This window comes from Sus scrofa, chromosome 15, assembly GCF_054392235.1.
Source record: "Sus scrofa isolate SSC_HxYL_T2T_F1_AM1 chromosome 15, Sscrofa_HxYL_maternal_Yorkshire_Landrace_v2.0, whole genome shotgun sequence".
NCBI lineage: Eukaryota > Metazoa > Chordata > Mammalia > Artiodactyla > Suidae > Sus > Sus scrofa.
The window spans coordinates 115,827,488-115,847,021 of record NC_139397.1 but is presented as its reverse complement, the minus strand read 5'-3'; the positions used below and the strand labels follow the sequence as shown (position 1 = coordinate 115,847,021).

At 43.9% G+C, this 19,534-nt stretch overlaps 1 protein-coding gene and 2 long non-coding RNA genes across 8 annotated transcripts in view; 1 reads left to right on the top strand and 2 right to left on the bottom strand.

The window, feature by feature from the left end:
* RFTN2 (raftlin family member 2) overlaps positions 1 to 19,534 on the top strand; it is a 70,462-nt gene that overhangs the window by 29,830 nt on the left and 21,098 nt on the right. For 2 of the 4 annotated variants that reach the window (XM_085000299.1, XM_021075725.2), the window contains 2 exons: positions 7,500 to 7,621; positions 8,916 to 9,019. In XM_085000299.1, coding sequence (XP_084856425.1) covers positions 7,500 to 7,621; positions 8,916 to 9,019 — 226 coding nt within the window. Of the gene's footprint in view, positions 1 to 7,499; positions 8,464 to 8,915; positions 9,752 to 11,776; positions 12,046 to 12,180; positions 13,055 to 19,534 lie in introns of those variants that run through there. The other 2 variants (XR_014830068.1, XR_014830067.1) reach the window with 2 other exon arrangements.
* Positions 1 to 19,534, bottom strand: part of LOC110257079 (uncharacterized) — a 59,122-nt gene that overhangs the window by 33,154 nt on the left and 6,434 nt on the right. The window lies entirely within an intron of this gene.
* LOC146396070 (uncharacterized) lies at positions 7,364 to 11,808 on the bottom strand. Its single transcript, XR_014830073.1, has 2 exons — positions 11,755 to 11,808; positions 7,364 to 11,122 (listed from the first exon to the last, which is right to left on the bottom strand). It is a non-coding gene; the product is annotated as an uncharacterized LOC146396070 (long non-coding RNA).

Here is a 19,534-nt window from a genome sequence, read left to right as displayed (position 1 = left end):
AAGAAGGATGGAAGTGATGAAAATTAGGATAGTTAGGGACCATGACTCAATGAGGTTAGAGGAAGAAATGGAATAGCAAATAAGATGAGATTGCAATAAGCCTTATTATCAGTAAATCAGTCTAGCGATATTTTAACTGATACAGCTAAAGATTTTTGGTGATTATTTTAAAGTATTGAGTCATGTTCCAACAGGTCCCTTTAACTAGCTTATTGGAACACCAAGAAATACAGCACCTTGGAGTTCCTGTCATGGCTCAGTGGTAACGAACTGAGTACCCATGTAGCCTAGTATCCCTGAGGATATGGGTTCTATCGCTGGGTTAAGGATCCAGCATTGCCATGAGCTGTAGTGTAGGTCACAGTCGTGGCTCAGATCTGGTGTTTCTGTGGCTGTGGTTGGGCCAGCAGCTGCAGCTCCACTTTGACCCCTACCTGGGAACTTCCATATGCCACATGTGTGGCCCTAAAAAGACAAAAAAAGAAAGAAAGAAAGACAAAAGGAAGGATGGAAGGAAGGAAGGAGGGAGGGAGAGAGGGAAAGAAAGAAAGAAAGAAAGAAAGAAAGAAAGAAAGAAAGAAAGAAAGAAAGAAAGAAAGAAAGAAAGAAAGAAAGAAAGAAAGACAGCATCTTGCATAGTTCTTGGCATTGAGCAAGTCTTCAATAAATATTTATTAGTATTTTGGGTTATCAGAAGCTTCTTCCAAGTTATCTTTTATGGAAACAGCCAGACCCGACATGAAGATCATGAACTTTAGGATCAGACAGGCCAGAGTTTAAATCCTTTGTCCTCTACTTTGACACTGTAAACCAGCTATAATGGAAAAAAACAAAAATCATTAAATTTAAAAAAAAATCCTTTGTCCTCTTCTTTGAGATGTGTGACCTGGGGAAGTCAGTTGAGCTCCCTGAGCCTCAGTTTCCCAAAAGGGGGATAAAAACACTCCTAGTGGAGTTCCTGTAGTGGCTCAGCAGAAACAAATCCAACTAGTATCAATGAGGTTTCAGGTTTGATCCCTGGCCTCGCTTAGTGGGTTAAGGATCCAGCGTTGCTGTGAGCTGTGGTGTAGGTCACAGATAGGGCTTGTATCCCACATTGCTGTGGCTGTGGTGTGGGCTGCCAGCTGCAGCTCTGATTCAACCCCTAGCCTGGGAACAAGCAAAAACAAACAAACAAACAAAAACACTCCCACTAATTGTTGTGAGAATTTAATAAAATACAGTGTGTAAAAGGGATTCCACAGTGCCTCACCCATGGTCAGAGTTCATTTTCTGGGGCTGGATTTCTCTCCTGCCACTTGCTAGTGCAGTGCTTTTAGTAGGAATCACCTATCCGGAGGCCAGTTTATGCTTCATATTTCTCTCTATATATCTCTCTCTTTCTCTTCCCTCCAAAGAGTCTAAATTGGAGCCATTTCAATTTTGGATTGTGACTAACTGTTGAAGGAAAGACCAAAAAAAAAAAAAAAAAAATACTCCTTTCACAATGTCTTTCAGGCATCCCCTGCCTTGGGCCTTGCCTGATGAAAATAAAATTAGCCACAGCAGTTGCCAGCCAGAGGCTCTGTAGGGCTTTTGTTCTTCAGCCTCAGAGGCTATTTAGAGCCTGGGGAGAATGGCTGCCTCTCAGCAGCTCTGGAATGTCTCATTAGACAGTTTGCCTTGCAGACCATGCCAAGCCCTAACGAGCCACCACCGCAGTCTGTAGGGTCTGGCAATCGGGTGTGTCACTCGGGACTTTCCTGGGAGTGCACAGGGAAGCTGCTGAGGGGAAATTGTGACCAATGCCTGTGTCACTGTGAGAAGCAAGTCAGAGGAAGCAGGGCTGAACTGGTGGCTTTATTCTGGGATATCTGATGCCTGGCATCCAAAGCACATAGGGGACAATGCATATTCTGTTTTGTCTTGTTTCCATCCTCTTCCAAAATATTGTCAGACGTCAGCCCACCAGGAGGAATAGAGGTGCAAAACCCGACATTGCCCAGAAATGAAAATGTCATTCCACAAATCTCACCCTATAAATCTCATTTTATAAAATTCTCCAGAAACAGAGAGAAAGGGGGGAAAAAATGAAAAATTTGTCTCCTTCAGGAAAGCCAGGGTGGAAAAATCGTAAGATCTGTGAAGTTCCTCTTCAGCGTCCTTTTCCATCCACTTTCAAAGCCTGTTCTGCTTTGGAAAGTCCCATAGGCAGAGGGACCCTCTTGATGTTCTTGCAGCCTGGGGGTTCGCACCCTTTTCGTGACCTTCTACAGCTTTGCTGGGCCTTCTCCAAACTGGTCTGAAGCAGGATTCACCGCACGCTTACAAAAACCTCCAAGTGGACCTAGGGGAGCCTACAAGAGGCTTACCCACTTGAGCCAACAGAGACAAATCACTTTATGTGTAGAGACCCAGCGGGCAGCTGACATGGATGAGACGGGCAACTTTGCCAGCTAGTACAACACACGCACACACACACAGATATACACACACACAGAACCCTCATGGTTCTCACACTTCACTAGCCTACCAATGCCTTCACCATCCTCAGGGCATAGCTTTTCCCACCTTTAGTGTACCCACATCCGAAGGCTACATTTTAATTTTTTTATGAATTCTTTTCTGCCTTCACTTGATATTCCTTTCAATCTCTTCACCGCTATGAAAATGCTTGTGTGGAGTTGGCAGGGGGGATGTATCCGAACAGGAGTAGGGTGGAACAATGACCCAGAAACATGGATTTATTCATTTCACAGATAGGTATATGCCAAGCCCTAGGCCAGGCACGGGGTTTACACTGAGACTGGGAGGCTAGAGAGGAGCTGGGATATTATGATGGGAGGAACAGGGAAGGGCCTGCTTAGAGGGCTGGGGCTGGTCGGGAGGTCCTCCTAACAGGGTAGCAGCCACACTGAGACTGCAAGGCTGGAAAGGCGCTGCTATTCCAGGGCCAGAGGAAATGCCCCCAGACATACAAAACCCCAGGGCGGGAAAGAGCCACTGGGAAAGGGTCTGTGTCGCTGGGGCAGGGTATATAAGAGAATGGCTCCAGACAAGGTGGAGGAGTGAGCAGCAGCCACGCTGAGCCAATCTTACAGTATAAATAAGGCAACAGGAGCTAAGACATATTTGTATTCCATGCCGGCTTTGTTCCAAGCACTTTCCATGTATTAACTCATTTAATCCCTGCAGTAACCCCAGGAAATAGGGATGACTATTCCCCTTTTACAGATAGGGAAACTGAGGCACAGAGGTTTTACATAATGTGCTCATGTTCATGCAACTAGATGAGGTGAGAGGGAGGTGGTGTGCGTGTGCTTAAGCAACTTGCCAACCTGCCAGAATTTTTATCCCAAGTCATTTACTAAAGTTTTAAAGAAGGATTTATGATCTGACCTTCATTTTTAAAATAACCTAGTGGGCCTCACTCTGGGGAATGGATCATCGAGAGCAAGTGTAGAAGTGGGAAGTTTGTTAAGAGGCTGTTGAAATGATCCAGAGAGATGATGGTGGACATGGAGAGAAGTAAATAGGCTGAGATTCATTCTGGAGACAGAATGCTCCTGAACAAGATACAGAATGAGAGTTTCATACGTGCCTACTCTTCTCAGAGATGGTCCAGGGCCACCTCTGGTCAGTTTCATGCCAAAAATGGCAGATGGACCCCAAATACAAAAGTGGAATGTTACGTTTCCTCACATTTATAGAAATGTCAATGTCATAGCTAGCTGAAATGAATGTTTAAGATGACATGTCCAGACAAGTAAACCATTCCTGGAAATTCCTTAAGCTTGGGCTTCTCAAGCCAGGATCAAAGTAGCCTAGGAGTATTACCGCTTTGTGCCAGGGGGCACACACCTTCGCAAGATAAAACTCTTCCTAGAGTGTCAATATTACTTTAAGATTAGGGGAAGGGGAGGGTAGGAGAGTGAACATTGCTTTTTCACATAATATGGACAGATTTGAAAAGAATGAAAAATTTGCATGGGTTTTTAGGATATAACATTAGACTTTAAAGAAACCTTATGCTTACCAAAAATCACATCAAACCACCATCCTTCAATGACAGAAGTATACTTTGCTACTGATGATATTTGGCAAAAAAAAAAAAAAAAAAAAAAAAAAAATGAGAAGCAGTGGGTCAGGCCAGTTCTCTGTAAGTTTTCGATATTATGTGCACACAGACAATGGTAATATTGCAGGGCACGTGGTTGTACAAGCTGGAAAGCTGCTCTGGGCAGGAGGGGGCGCCTGTGCCTTAGCACACCTGTAACCCCTAGAAGCACAGCAGTGGGCCAAGACCACTGGGTGAGAAGCTCTGAGGTTGTGATGTTAAGAGACAAATCAGGGAGTTCCCATCGTGGCGCAGTGGTTAACAAATCTGACTAGGATCCATGAGGTTGCGTGTTCGATCCTTGGCTTTGCTCAGTGGGTTAAGGATCTGGCGTTGCCGTGAGCTGTGGTGTAGGTTGCAGACGAGGCTCGGATCCCGAGTTGCTGTGGCTGTGGTGTAGGCCAGTGGCTACAGCTCTGATTTGACCCCTAGCCTGAGAACCTCCATATGCCGAGGGAGCGGCCTTAGGAAAGGCAAAAAGACCAAAAAAAAAAGAGAGAGAGAGAGAGACGAATCAGTTCAGAACAGTTACCAAGTAGTTATTCTGAATTACCAACTCACCTCAATACCTGGAAGATTTAACACAGAGAGCACCCAAGTGGTCACTCCCCAGGAGGCCTTCCCTGGCACCTTTCCTAGCTGCCTCTTCTGTTAGGGAGAATGTCTCGAGAGATAGAAATACTCCCTCCTGTGGAAGGATCATTCTTCTGTAGCTCTGAGGCCTGGCCTAGTCCAGCTAACTGGGAAGCTGGGGAACTCTAAAGTGAGAAGGAAGATCTTTGGTGTTTAGCTGAATATAAGATACATATAGTAGGAGTTCCTGTCCTGGCTCAACAATAGCAAAGTATCCATGAGGATGCATGTTCCATCCCTGGCCTTGATCAGTGGCTTAAGGATCCAGTCTTGCCCTGAGCTGCAGTGTAGTTTGCAGATGTGGCTCAGGTCTGGCGTTTCTGTGTATGTGGTGTCGGCCGGCAGCTGCAGCTCCAGCTGGACCCCTAGCCTGGGAACTTCCATATGCCACAGGTGTGGCCCTAAAAAGACAAAAAATAAAATAAAATAAAATAAGATGCAAATAGTGAAGTGCATTAATTTTACACCACACAGCTGAATAGAACACAAATGTTCAAGATACAGAACATTTCCTTTTATGTCAACTATACCTCAATACAGCTGGAAAAAGTGCCAAAAAAAAAAAAAAAAAGAAAAAGAAAAAAAGAAAGAAAGAACATTTGCAAAATCCCAGAAAGGCCTTCTGGGATTCCCTTCCCAGTCAATATCCTCCCAGGCAGAGATAAGCATTATTCTGACTTTCAACACCATAGATTAATTTTGCCTGTTCTTGAACTTCACGTAGGCTTTAGTGTACAATACGTGCTCTTTCTCTTCTCACTTCCTTTGCTCAGCATAATGTTGCTGAAACTTATCCATGTTGTTGCATACCAGTGAGCCCTTCTCTTTTACTCTTGTGTAGTATTGCAGTATACGGGTCTATCACACTTTCATTCTTTTAAACCAAAAGAGGTTTAGAAGTACTAGGGAATCTCAATACTAAGAACAAGAAAACAGACACAGAGCCACAAAACCCATAGTTCTCTATTTATATAATCCCAAAGTAAATAATATGCAGATTATAATTAACATATAGTTATCAAAATATATAATTATGTTTAAATTGATACCCCCATTCTAAATATGACTTGAGGCAAATATACAATTTTTTTTTTTTTTTTAGGGCCACATCCACAGCATATGGAAGTTCCCAGGCTAGGGGTCTAATCAGAGCTATAGCTGACGGCCTACACCACAGGCACAGTAACACAGGATCTGAGCCACATCTGCGACCCACACCACAGCTCATGGCAACACCAGATCCTTAACCCACTGAGCAAGGCCAGGTATTGAACCCATGTCCTCATGGATACTAGTCAGGTTCTTTGCTGCTGAGCCACAACAGGAATGCCAAACATACAATTTTAAAGATGGTTTGGTGATGCTCTAAACCTACAACCAAAAACAGATATAATTCCACTGGTCACTTTGGTGTGGACTGGTCCATTTAAAGGAAGTGGAACATATACTGTAATTAGACAAACAGGAGTTCCCATAGTGGCTCAGCGGTTAACGAGTCCGACTAGGAACCATGAGGTTGCAGGTTCAATCCCTGGCCTTGCTCAGTGGGTTAAGGATCCAGCGTTGCCGTGAGCTGTGGTGTAGGTCACAGATGTGGCTTGGATCCCGTGTTGCTGTGGCTCTGGTGTAGGCCAGTGGCTACAGCTCCGATTCGACCCCTCGCCTGGGAACCTCCATATGCCGAGGGTGCAGCCCTAGAAAAGGCAAAAAGACCCAAAAAAAAAAAAAAAAAAAGAAAGAAAAGAAAAGAAAAACACTTCCCACCAGTAAATTAAACTCTACTGGGTTGTTGTGAAACACTCTGAACAATTCTTCATGATATTCTGCCCCAACTGTAAATGATGTAATGTAGTAATAATAATGATTTTCCTCTTAGGTTTCATAGCCTTAAATAAAAATGAAGACTGAAAATTACCTTTACATTACTGTTCTCTTTTTTATCTTTAAGCTTAATAGATCTTTTGGAAACATCATAGGTTATTATTTAGATAACTGTCAACCAGGGAAATTTTGATGTGACATCATTCTGTATAAAACCAAAATGTTTAACCAGCACATGACCATGGGAAAATTGCAAAATAGGAGACAAAAGAACTTCCATAAAATCAGTTTAGTTTTGGCCAGCTGGTTATTGTCAACTATTCAAAAACATGTCAGAGAGGCCCTCCCTTAAAACTTCCTTCCCAGCAGGAATTCTTTTGACAATGACTTCTGTTTAGGATCTTCCTGTTACCATTCTTTTTTTTTTTTCTTTTTTCAAAGCAGCATTGAAGTAAAGAATAGTTTAGTGTTTATATTTTTGAACTAATCTTACCTCACATTAGTTTTAATGTCACACCTGTAATTTCAAGGATTAATATTTTTGATATTGTTCTCTTAATGGTGTAATTAACATGCATTCAATAAATAAATCAGAAGCCAAAATTTGATTTCAAGGTGAAGGAGATTTCCAGACGCCTTTGAGGCTTAGAAATCCTCCTGCTTCTTGCTGTATGTTATTTTATCTTGCTTTTGTTACTGTAGTTTTCATGTTTACAGTTTGGTTTTAATTCAGCTAAGTATAAAACTATCTTGACCTCTGTTTTAAAAAAAAAAAAAAATTACCTTGAAAGAGAAGGGGGATGTCACAGATTCAGCTAAAATAAGTGTTTATTAATTGATAGGTTTTTCTTTCAGCTTCCTGAATGACAAGGGTTATTTAAGGTTTTAGATGATCTTAAGAGACACTGAGTATTTACAACTCTTCTTAATTGTATCTTTTTCCTCACAGGGGACCCTTCGCCAAAATCTTTGGAAGGATTCTTTATCTATGAAGAAGAAGGTTCTGGAGTTCCAGGATCCAGCAGGAAAGGAAATGATGCCATCGTAGTAGAACAATGGACTGTTATTGAGGTAAACCGCAGTTTTCTGACAATTTGGCTTTACTTTTATATGGTTTTATATTCTAAAGATCTTTACTGCCTAACACTTGCAATATCCTTCAAACACATATTCATTCAATGTTCAGAACTTCATCACGAATTCTTTAGCTCAGATTTGTGGAAAGGCAATTTGCTTTACTCAACGTTCATCTTTGTTGAAAGATAGCAAAACAATCATCTGTACGGAAATATCAGTAGATTCCCAAAGATGTAGCATTCCAACCCTAAACAGAGTCCCCCGCACTGAGATTCTCTTTACACAATGCCATGACAACTGACTGAAAGTGGAAAAAAATTCAGTCAATTTTATATCCAAGCAAGCAATGTAACTGACTTTTTTACCTTATGAATTGACTTTCAACAGGCAAAAATATCCCAAGGTGTTCTCTCTCTTGCCAGGCACATATGTACACACAGCATTGTCCTTCCTAATCAGAGAAGACATTGCTGCTCATTTTGTCTGCTCTGAATTCAGATGTCACCAAACAGACTGTCCTTGAGGTGTACAGACTGAATTCAGGTATATTGTGCTGTGTGCATGCGGCCCTCGCTAACAGCCTCTTTCAAGGATACTTTTGCCTTTCTCACCTTGGAAAGGTTAGAGAGACCTGTCATTTTCAAAGAAACTGAACATCCTATTGAGGAGGGGAAAAAGGTTTTGGGGTAAGAGGTAAAGCTCCCAGGAAAGAATCAATCCCAAGTGAGTAAAAAGCAGTGATGGAGTTCCTGTGTGGCAGAGCAGGTTAAGGATCCAGCACTGCAAGTGGCTCGGGTTCAGTCCCTGGCTGGGAACTTGTAGATGCTGCCAGCACAGCCAAAACAAAAACAAAAATCCGCCTTTCAGCCCCTCTCACCTTTCACTCCCCAATCCTCACCCTCTATTCCTGTCCTCACGCCCCAGTCCCTGGACCAGTGTTTCTGAAAATGTAGCTGATACTTGGATGCAGATCACCAAAGGAACTTTTTAAATGCAGATTGCTGGGGCCCCCATACATTAAAGTCTGTTTCCCAAACAAGACTGAAGGAAGGAAGGGCCAAACATTGGAGATGGAAACCCCCTCCACTCTGATCCCCGTCTAACTTAGTTCAATGGTTGGAAGGCAGCAGGGAGCAGACATGAAGCCCAGGAAGACTTCAGCTGGTGAAATTGCACTTAATGGGCCGTGAACTCCCCTTATCCTAACAAGCCTCACCCTTTATTGTAATCACTTGTGTGGCTGGTTGTCTTTGTCATTAGACTATGCACTCTATGCTTATTCACGCAGGGCTGTGAAATCAAAACGGATTACGGGCCTCTGCTGCACACACTGGCTGAGTTTGGATGGCTTCTGACAAGCGTGTTGCCTACACCTATACTGAGACATGACAGGTAACGCTGATGTCTCCTGACATACTCTCATTTCATTCTGAAATAGAGTTCATCTGTTAGGTAATCCCACATAACAAGGCTTATTTAATACCTACAAAAAGCATTTCACTGAACTTCGAGTCTGATTTCATGGGCCTTGGAGATCTGTAAATGCTATCTATGGTCACGGTTGCTGGCAAATTCAAGGTTTGCTTTTTGGAACTCCCTGGAATCTTTTAAAAATATTTTCCGTTGGCAGTTGGTTGAATCTGCCAATGCAGAACTGCAGAGACAGAGGTCCAACTGTGTATGTGTAAGGTATTGATTACATCTCCTTCCCAAGGGCATACCAGTTCATATTGGCAGACCCAGAGCATAGACCAACTCCCAACTCAGTGCTGCTTCCAGCCCTCAGAACGCCGCCCCTCCCCTCAAAGATGGCACGACTCTACCTTCTTTTTTCCATCTCAACATGCTGATTCTTCCCTAGAGTAAAGATTGAGTCAGTATGAATCTGCAAACTGAAAATACAACCCCCCTGTAGGACCCTCTGTTCTGCTCGTCTGCATGCCTGTGCCACACTGCCTTCCCCCAGCACACAGCCAGGACTATGGTACCCAACAGGCAAGATGGAGGGGCGCCAGCACCTCTGCCTCCATTCCTCCTCTCTCGGGTAAGGGTTAGCTTTCCCCTGCAGCATGAGCTTGTTCGCTGTCTCCACTAAAATAAATACCTGCAGGTGTTCCCTTTGTGGCTCCGCAGAAACAAATCCTGCTAGCATCCATGAGGACGCAGGTGGGATCCCTGGTCTCGCTCAGTGGGTTAAGGATCTGGTGTTGCTGTGAGCTATGGTGTAGGTTGCAGACGAGGCTCAGATCCCATGTTGCTGTGGTTGTGGTGGAGGCCAGCAGCTACAGCTCCAATTCGACCCCTAGCCTGGGAACTTCCATATGCCACAGGTGGGACCCTAAAAAGACCAAAAAATTTAAATTTAAAAAAATAAAATAAAATACCTACATTAGAACCAAAATGCCAAAACGTCACAAATACCACCTTTTCTTTTTCTTTTCCTGGTAAGGAAAAAAGATGAAGTTATTTTTTGTTTGTTTGTTGGAGAAAGAGGCACCAATTAAATCTTCTGTATAAAGTGCTTTGCTATCCCTTGGATTCAGAGACGTCCCCTCTGCCCCATTTGGCATCCGGAAGATGATTGCCAATTCTGTCCTGCCTGGGCTGGTACAACCTGCAGAGGACAGACAGTACTACCTCCACCTTCCCTTTGGGCAGAGTCACCACAGTTGCACCCTGATTGTCAGGCAACTCCCTCTTCCTCAGTCTCATCAACCCCACCACCCCACCACCCCCAACCCTGTCTTTGCTGGTTTTCCCAGTTTGGCAACTTACCCCTGTCCAGTAACACTACCTCCCCACAAACTTTAAATTTGACTGACATGGCTTTATAATAAAGCCACGCCATCTTCAGATGGGGAGAGGGATAAAAGTGGATACAAAGTGAAGACATTCAAGCTTTAAAAGGAGGACTTAGAAGTAAGCAAAGCAGTGAATCTGCTTTTCTGCTCAGAGATCAATTGGTAACTGTTCTCAAACTGTGCCAACTCTCTGAATTACTAGCCACCTTTTAAAAATCTGTGACATATCTGTCAAATCACAGTACTTCAGTAATTCTCAAGATTTGGTCTTCAGACCAAGCAATGTCAATCACTTGGAAAGCCTGGGCACATATACATGTCGGAGGCTCATCCCAGTGGGGCCGTCAGAAGCTTTGAGGGTGGGTCCATGAATCTGCATTTTCACAAGCTTCTCAAGCTCATCAAAATTTGAGGAACCTTGCAGAAGGTAGTGGGAGAGAAAGAAATTCCACTTCCCTGACACACCTCATCCTTCATCTGCCAAGCTATGGGTCTATCCCACTCCCCACCCTCCATCAGAATAACTTGTGTATTTGCCCTTCTCACCTCTTTTTTGGTGGTTCTCGTGGGTGTATAATATAGGGTGTCATGGGTCTATTATAGTTAGTGCTTCCTAAACATATTCTGAATTCTGGACCTTTCATGTTTTTTTTCCCCAGTGAAAAAGATATTTATCATTCCTCCCTCCCATTCACTCAGGGCTAAAGTGGGATCTCAGTTCCCAGAGTAGAGACTGAACCCTGGCTGCAGTGGTGGGTAGACTCATGAGTCTAAATATTTCCTCAAGTGATAGGAATGACTGGCCCAGCACTAGATTAGACAGTGAGACCAATGGGCTGGATCCTGAGACGTGGAACAGGGGCTGGAGCTCCTCGAGCATCTTCTGCTTTGGTTTGGGAGTGAGAACAGGGCTAAGACCAAAGGTGGGAAGAAAGAGGTCTCAAGCATACTGTGATGGGGGGAGGCTGGTGAAGCCTAGATCTGTGCTTGGCTTGACTAACTTGTCCTGCATATCAAATTGCATAAAGTTGCAGGCTGAACCAAGTGATCAGGATGCCCACAGGAGTGAGGAGTAGCTTTATGTCATTTCAGGAGCAGAGGTAGCACCACTGCCTGACCACCATTTCAGCTTCTCCTATATCCCTCGTATCTACCAAGACTCTTTGGGGTCAGAGTAGACCTTTCAGGCTCTCCTTGTGAAGTCTCATCTATGTGCGCAATTAAAATAGCAGAGGGGAGAGTTCCCTAGTTGTCTAGTGGTTAGGACTTGGCACTGTCACCACTGCAGCCAGGGTTCAGTCTCTACTCTGGGAACTGAGATCCCACATCAAACAGCTACATGCTGCAGCCAAAACAAAACAAAACAAAAAAAACAAAAAACGAAAACAGCAAAGGGGCTTCCAGACACCTCCAGGGCCCCTCAGCCAGCAGCCTTGTCACCCAGCCCCACCTACCAGAGTCTGACACAAGCCTCCACACAAGGCAGGCCTTTTTATTCTTGTCTAAATATGCTGTCCCTATGACAGTCACATGCTGGTCTTAGCTGCTTTGGTACACACAAGCATAGTACTCACCTCCAACCAGGTCATCTCTTTTTGGCTTGGGGGGGGCACACCCGCTGCATATGGAGGTTCCCAGGCTAGGGGTCCAATTGGAGCTGTAGCAGCTGGCCTGCACCACAGCCACAGCAACATGGGATCTGAGCAGGGTCTGTGATCTACCTGACAGCTCATGGCAATGCCAGATCCTTAGCTCACTGAGCGAGGCCAGGAACCGAATCCATGGCCTCATGGATACTAGTCAAATTCATTCCTGCTGAGCCACAACAGAAACTCCAGACCAGGTCATCTTTAAATGTAAATTAAAATATTACGTATGGTTCATCTTGGTCCAGGTGGAGGATAGAGCCTGAAAGTTTTTAGTTTCTGAAAGTAAAAGAATGGTGCAGGCTTTGAGCTAAACATCTCATTTGAATTACACCTTCACCATTTGCCAGCTTTAGGAACCTCTTTAAGTCTCAATTTCCTCATCTGGAGAGTGTTGCAATAATATCAGCTTTACTAGATTTCATGATGATTAAGCAAAATAAGATATGAAAGTACCCATGCAGGATCTGTGCATACTAGGCTAAGAAATTCGAGCTATTACACGAACCTAATCCTTTGACAAAACCAAAATCCCTAAGAAGTTGAAAGCAACTGTGCAAGTATGATGGCTTGGCCTGTCCTAAATCAGGATATTGCAGAAAACGTAAATACTATAGTTCACTGTATACAAAACTAGCACTGAGTATTACAAGCCAGTAAAAGGGACAGAGATAAATAATGCCACTAAAAGATAACATGCTTAAACATTATGCTTACATCCAGAAAAGCAAATGTTTGTCATCATCTTTCTTTGGGGGCCCACATGTCTTAAAACATAACTTAGAACCACTAAGTGTGACCAGTGAACTCTTTCTTCCTTAAATATTTTCCACTCGTATATAGTAATAGTGTCTTAAGCAATTTCAGTTTTTTCTTCTCTTCTGTCACCTAAGCTATAACTTGAAATGGGCTATACGTAAGGTATTGTCGTCTCATTTCTTTCATAACTCAAATATATCCTGTTAGATGGAGAAAACAAACTTGTGGTTACCAAAAAAAGGGAGAGAAGGTGGGAGGGGAAACTAGGGCTATGGGATTAACAGATACAAACTACTGAATTTAAAATAGATAAACATCGAGGATATATGTATAGCACAGGGAAACTATACCTGTCACCTGAAAGCTGGGTTCACCTCTTGATGAGTTTAGAACCAAAAGACATACAGTAAGCCAAAGACAGGAAGAAGGAAGGATTTATTACTTGCAGCAAGTAAGGAGAGCATAAAGGATCTTTCCCAAAGCAGTGTTTCCCCAAGCAGCAAAATTAGGGAAGTTTTCAGCTAAGGTTACATGCCTATTGATGAAGGGGCTTGAGCAAGGGAGAATTCTACATGGAACTGGAATAGAGGTTGAAAGGAGTCTCAGCTTTAGATGATTGAAGTCACAAGGGTCAGAAAAGGTCAACATCATCATGCCTTTGGTTCTGACCAAGCTGAGGTCAAAGCATACAGTTCCCACCCTCCACCTGGGTGTGGCCCTACTTCCTACAAAACTGAAAGATCTGTATCAGATTGCTGTGTACATCCCTTGAGCGGGAGTGAGGACTCTGCTTTATCGCTAACCGTTGCTTCTTGACTGCTTTCCCTTTGCTCCTGCAGTCCTCTGTTCCCTTAAGATCATTAATCACTGAGGCCTGTTCAAGTGCAAGCACTGTGGCCAGGCTTAGATCACAATATTGCTTAAGCCAAAAATGGCTTCTCTTATGTCAAGAAAGCAATTCCTAGTTCTCTTTCTCTGGGGACCATCCTGACCTATCTGCTCACATACTCATTATCTTGTTTTTTTGTTTGTTTGTTTGGGGTTTTTTTTTGTCTTTTTGTCTTTGTTGTTGTTGTTGTTGTTGTTGTTGTTGCTATTTCTTGGGCCGCTCCTGCGGCATATGGAGGTTCCCAGGCTAGGGGTCAAATCGGAGCTGTAGCCACCGACCTATGCCAGAGCCACGGCGATCGGAGCCGCATCTGCAACCTACACCACAGCTCACGGCAACGCCAGATCCTTAACCCACTGAGCAAGGGCAGGGACCGAACCCGCAACCTCATGGTTCCTAGTCGGATTCGTTAACCACTGCGCCACGACGGGAACTCCTGCTCATTATCTTGTAATAACCGATAATGAAATAGAATCTTCAAAAATACAAATATATTCTGAACACCAGAAACTAGCACAATAGAAGCGCCCATTGTGGCTCAGCAGAAACAAATCTGACTAGCATTCATGAGGATACAGGTTCGATCCCTGGCCTCTCTCAGTGGGTTAAGAATCCAGCATTGCCATGAGCTGTGGTGTAGGTCACAGATGCAGCTCAGATCCCGAGTTGCTGTGGCTGTGGCACACACCAGCAGCTGCAGCTGGGATTCGACCCCTAGCCTGGAAATCTCCATATGCCGCAGGTGCTGCCCTAAAAAGACAAAAGGCAAAGAAAAAAAAAAGAAAGAAACTAACACAATATTGTGAAGTAACTATATCTCAATAAAAACAAGTATATCTTGTTATCAAATTACGTCAAGTTATTTTCCCAGTGTGTCCTTAGGTTAAGGTTGTTGCTTCATTAACTTAGACAAGATCTCTCCACCTGGCTTTAAAACTGCGTTACCATGGAAACATTATGATACAGAACTATGATATCACTACTTTATTCCAAGGTTATTGTTGTCAGCCCTGAAGTCTTGTCAGAATCCCTTTTTAATCCTTATCACTATATAATTATATAAATAGGCCCAATCCTTTTCTTTTCAAAAAGTCAAGGTGAAAATTTACATTAAATTCCTCAGGGCAAATCTAGTAGAGGATCAGATTAGCTGAACCAGTAGCTGATATTGCTAACCTTAAAATAATCACTGAAAAAAATGTAAGAGAAGCCAAAATTCCCTCTGTCCACCTCAGATCAACCCCCCCCCCTCCCCAATAACCCGGGTAGGCAGGGAAGGGGGAAATGGTGCATTTTTATCAAGAATCCAAGGTGATTCTGCTGCACTTGCAGAAACATGGGATTATAACCTAACATTGGAAGAGAAAGCATTTTAGAACACAAGATAGAAGAAAAGGGAGAGTTCCCATCATGGCGCAGCGGAAATGAATCCGACTAGGAACCATGAGGTTGCTGGTTCAATCCCTGGCCTCGATCCGTGGGTTAAGGATCCGGCATTGCTGTGAGCTGTGGTGTAGGTCTCAGATGCAGCTCGGATCTGTTGTTGCTGTGGCTGTGATATAGGCCGGTGGCTACAACTCTGATTAGACCCCTAGCCTGAGACCCTCCATATGGCAGGAGTGTGGCCCTAAAAAGACAAAAAAAAAAAAAAAAAGAAGAAGAAGAAGAAAAGTGTACACCCTCATTTACATCTCAGAGGACAGAATTTAAAGGTGAGGGGTTTTGGGTACAATCAATCAAGTATAATGTATGGAAGATATTAAAAGTCTAGTCATAGTATCCGCAAGGACACAGGTTGATCCCTGGCCTCACTCAGTGGGTTGGGGATCCTGTGTTGCTGTGTCTCTGGCGTAGGCCCTCAGCTACAGCTCTGATTCAACCCCCAGCCTGGGAACCTCCATATGCCACTGGTGCGGCCCTAGAAAAAACAACAAAATTTTAAAAAAATGTTAAAGTCTAGTCATAAAGGACAAGATATGAATACCAAAAAGAGAAAATTGTCTGCTCACTGTGTTGTCACAGTGGAACAGCAAGCCCTCCCTGACTCCCATTTTATGCAGCCCCTGAAGGAAAAGGCTCCACAGCCCTGAGGTCACCACAGCTGAGAAGCAATTGAAGTCGATGCAGTTACTTGAGACACTTAGGTGCACAAATTCCTCTAAATCCTCAAGTGGCAGCCAAAGTAGGAGCTGCTTTCTTACCTACAGCTGAGGAAGAGGTTAGGGTTTTATGTCTGGTCCATTTTAATATGGTCTTTTCTCTTTCTTTTTTTTCTCTTTCTAATTTAAATTCTGTGGTCACAGTCTTGTGTAACTCCGTTGTGAGTTAAGCTCATAGCAGTCTTGCAGTGAGCAGCATTTTGATAAGCTCCATTTTTTTAAGAAATAGGCAAATTGTCTATTGTACGTACTTCCAGTTGTCACATTTCTTCATCTGAACTTCAATTTTTAACATTTTCTTGGGGGCAGGGGTTGGGAGGTGCTAAATTGTGGGAGCATCTTTTTTATCTTTAACACATATCTTGATATCTGAGAAACAAATGAAGGTCGTAAGGCAAAGGAACTTTGTGACTAAGCACGTAGCTACACGGGTGCAAGTTAAAATTGAATTCTATAATTTGACTTTTAAAAAGTAAATTTTTATTTCATGTCTTAAAATCAAGAATTGACACATTTATTTCTGAGTTGTGTTACCGAGCAAGGGCTCATGTGCCTGGGGTACAGAAGGTCAAACTGACAGGAGGTGTTTGTGGCAAAGTGAAGGTTTATTTGCAGGGCACCAAGGAAGGGGAACATTCCCCCAAACCCCGAATTCCCTGATGGCTTTCAGCAAGGGTTTTCTTGTTGTTGTTATTGTTGTCTGTCTTTTGTCTTGTTTTTGAAGGCCCGCACCCAAGGCATATAGAAATTCCCAGGCTGGGGACCAATCAGAGCTCTAGCCACCGGCCTACACCACGGCTCCCACAGCAACACCAGATCCTTAACCCACTGAGCGAGGCCAGGGATCGAAGCCAAAATCTCATGGTTCCTAATCAGATTTGTTTCTGCTGCGCCATGACGGAAACTCCAGCAAGGGTTTTTAAAGACAGTGTTAGGAGTAAGGGTCATAGATGTGTGATCAGCTCGTGATTGGTTGGTAGTGAGGTAACAGGGTGATATTTCCAGAACCTCAGCCTTCTGATTCCAGCCAGTCTAGAGTCTGCATGCTTGTGGTCAGCAAGTAGCTGCCATCCTCCCGGGGTCTTAGTTTCTGCAGAACAACTCGGAGACATTCATCAGATTATTATACATGTCCCTTCAGGAGGGACCAGGACGCCTGTGACCCTCTTCTTGATCTTTAAGTGACTGAGTCTGCTCTTTGGAATTTGGTGAAGACCTAGGAAACTAAAGCCTTTTTTCTACAAACAAGAAATGGGGGACACAGAAGGGCTTTTGTGCCTTGGAAGGTCCCACACAGTCCTGCTTGGTTTTAACCCCCCTTTTCTTTGATGCTCCTCAATCCTGAGGGGAACAGGGATAGAACAAGAAAGCACATAACATTTTGAATGGAGCGATTAATCATCAACTCAGTAAGGGAAATCAATATTAAACCATGGCAAATCATTAATGTATAAGGTGATGCAGGAGTTCCCATCATGGCACAGCGGAAATGAATCCGACTAGGAACCATGAGGTTGAGGCTTTGATCCCTGGCCTCACTCACTGGGTTTAGGATCCAGCGTTGCTGTGAGCTGTGGTGTAGGTTGCAGTCGCAGCTCCTATCTTGCGTTTCTGTGGCTGTGGCGTAGGCCGGCAGCTGCAGCTCCCATTAGACCCCTAGCCTGGGAACCTCCATATGCTGCAGGCGCGGCCCTGAAAAGACAACAGGCCAAAAAAAAATGTATAAGATGTTGCAAAACTTACCAGAAAATACAAATTAACCTAACAATTCTGTTTTCTCCAGTCTAATGGATTTTGGAGCCATAAGTGAGAGGTTTTTTTATAAGACTATTTTTATGTCACAAGTGGCTGAGCAGTTGCAAATAAGCCACTCATTGAAAACCAGCTCAGTTTGTCTTCAAGGTGACTCACATTCTTGCATTTTATTTTAAACAGAATGTTCTTTCAGCTCAATTGAAATATTTATTGAGAGCCTAGTATGTATAAGGCAATATTTTAGCCACCCTAGAGGCAGATCCTGGCTTCCAGGAACTCATAATCTGCTTGGAGAGACAGCACAAATAACAAATAAGTAATGCAGAACAGATGATGACAAGTCTTGCAGTGGAGGCTAAAGCATGTGCTCTCAGTAGGGATGACATTGCCCCAAGAGGGTGAAAACTGGTTTTAAAGGAGGTGAAAAAAATATTGCAAACGTTTGCGTTCCTCCCAAAGGTCCCAGTACATAAACAGATCCACGGCACACCTATGGCATCAAAATTTAATATGGGGGGGGTGGGGAATTAGGGAGAAGATATCTAAAAAGACTCCTTGGGGAAGCAGTGATTGAAAAGAGTTGAATATAAGAGTTGAATAGGGCAGAGGACACAAGTGAAGGCAGAGAGGAGTTCTGTGAAGGCTGTGAAGTCTGAGGGGCACGTTATGAAAGAACAGAGCTTCCATAAGTAAGAGGAAAATACTGGTGGCAGAGAGAGCTAACCAGGCATGGTAAATAGGTTTCATCTCACATAGCTCCACTCAAGGAATCCATGGGCACCCGGAAAACAGAGTGTGGCTCTTCAGTTGAGGGATCATTGAAGGCTCTCGGAAGGAGGTCACACTTGAAATGAATCTCAAATATGGGCAGGCTGGGAAGAGGCAATGGTGTCAGTGTGGGCACCCCAGGTGTGAGAGGCCAGAAGCAGAAACTCAGCCAAGAGCAATGAGTCGAGGGGTTTGATTCCCACAGGCCAATTATACATGATCGTGGTATGGATTTTGTTGCTGACTCCTTTTTCTTTTTCTTTAGGGCCACACCTGCGGCATATGGAAGCTCCCTGGCTAGGGGTCAAATCGGAGCTGCAGCTGCCAACGTAGGCCATAGTCACAGCAGTGCCAGATCCAAGCTGCATCTGCGACCTATACCATGACTTGCAGCAATGCCAAATCCTTAACCCACTGAGCCAGGCCAGAGATTGAACCCACATCCTCCTGGATACTAGTCAAGTTTTTAACCCACTGAGTCACAACAGGAAGGCCGGTCATGGTTTTTAAATGGTAAAGAATATAGAAAAACTCTCCCACCCACCCATACATTCTGTCTCCAACTCTGTTTCAAAGATACTTGAAATTGTAGGTAAATATTGGACCAAGCAGAACTTCAAGTTGTCCTCGTAACTTCCTGCAAAAGTAATTTTTTTTTTTTGGTCTTTTTGCCTTTTTCTAGGGCCGCTCCCATGGCATATGGAGGTTCCCAGGCTAGGGGTCGAATAGGAGCTGTAGCCACCGGCGTACACCAGAGCCACAGCAACTCGGGATCCGAGCCACGTCTGCAACCTACACCACAGCTCACGGCAATGCCGGATCGTTAACCCACTGAGCAAGGGCAGGGACCGAACCCGCAACCTCATGGTTCCTAGTTGGATTCCTTAACCACTGCGCCACAACGGGAACTCCTGCAAAAATCATTTTAAAATTTAAATATGAATAAAGATATTATCAGGTGTTCCCGTCATGGTGCAGCAGTTAACAAACCCGACTAATATCCATGAGGTCATAGATTCAATCCCTGACCTCGCTCAGTGGGCTAAGGATCCGGCATTGCCGTGAGCTGCAGTGTAGGTCAAAGAAGGGGCTCAGATCTAACATTGCTATAGTTGTGGTGTAAGCCAACA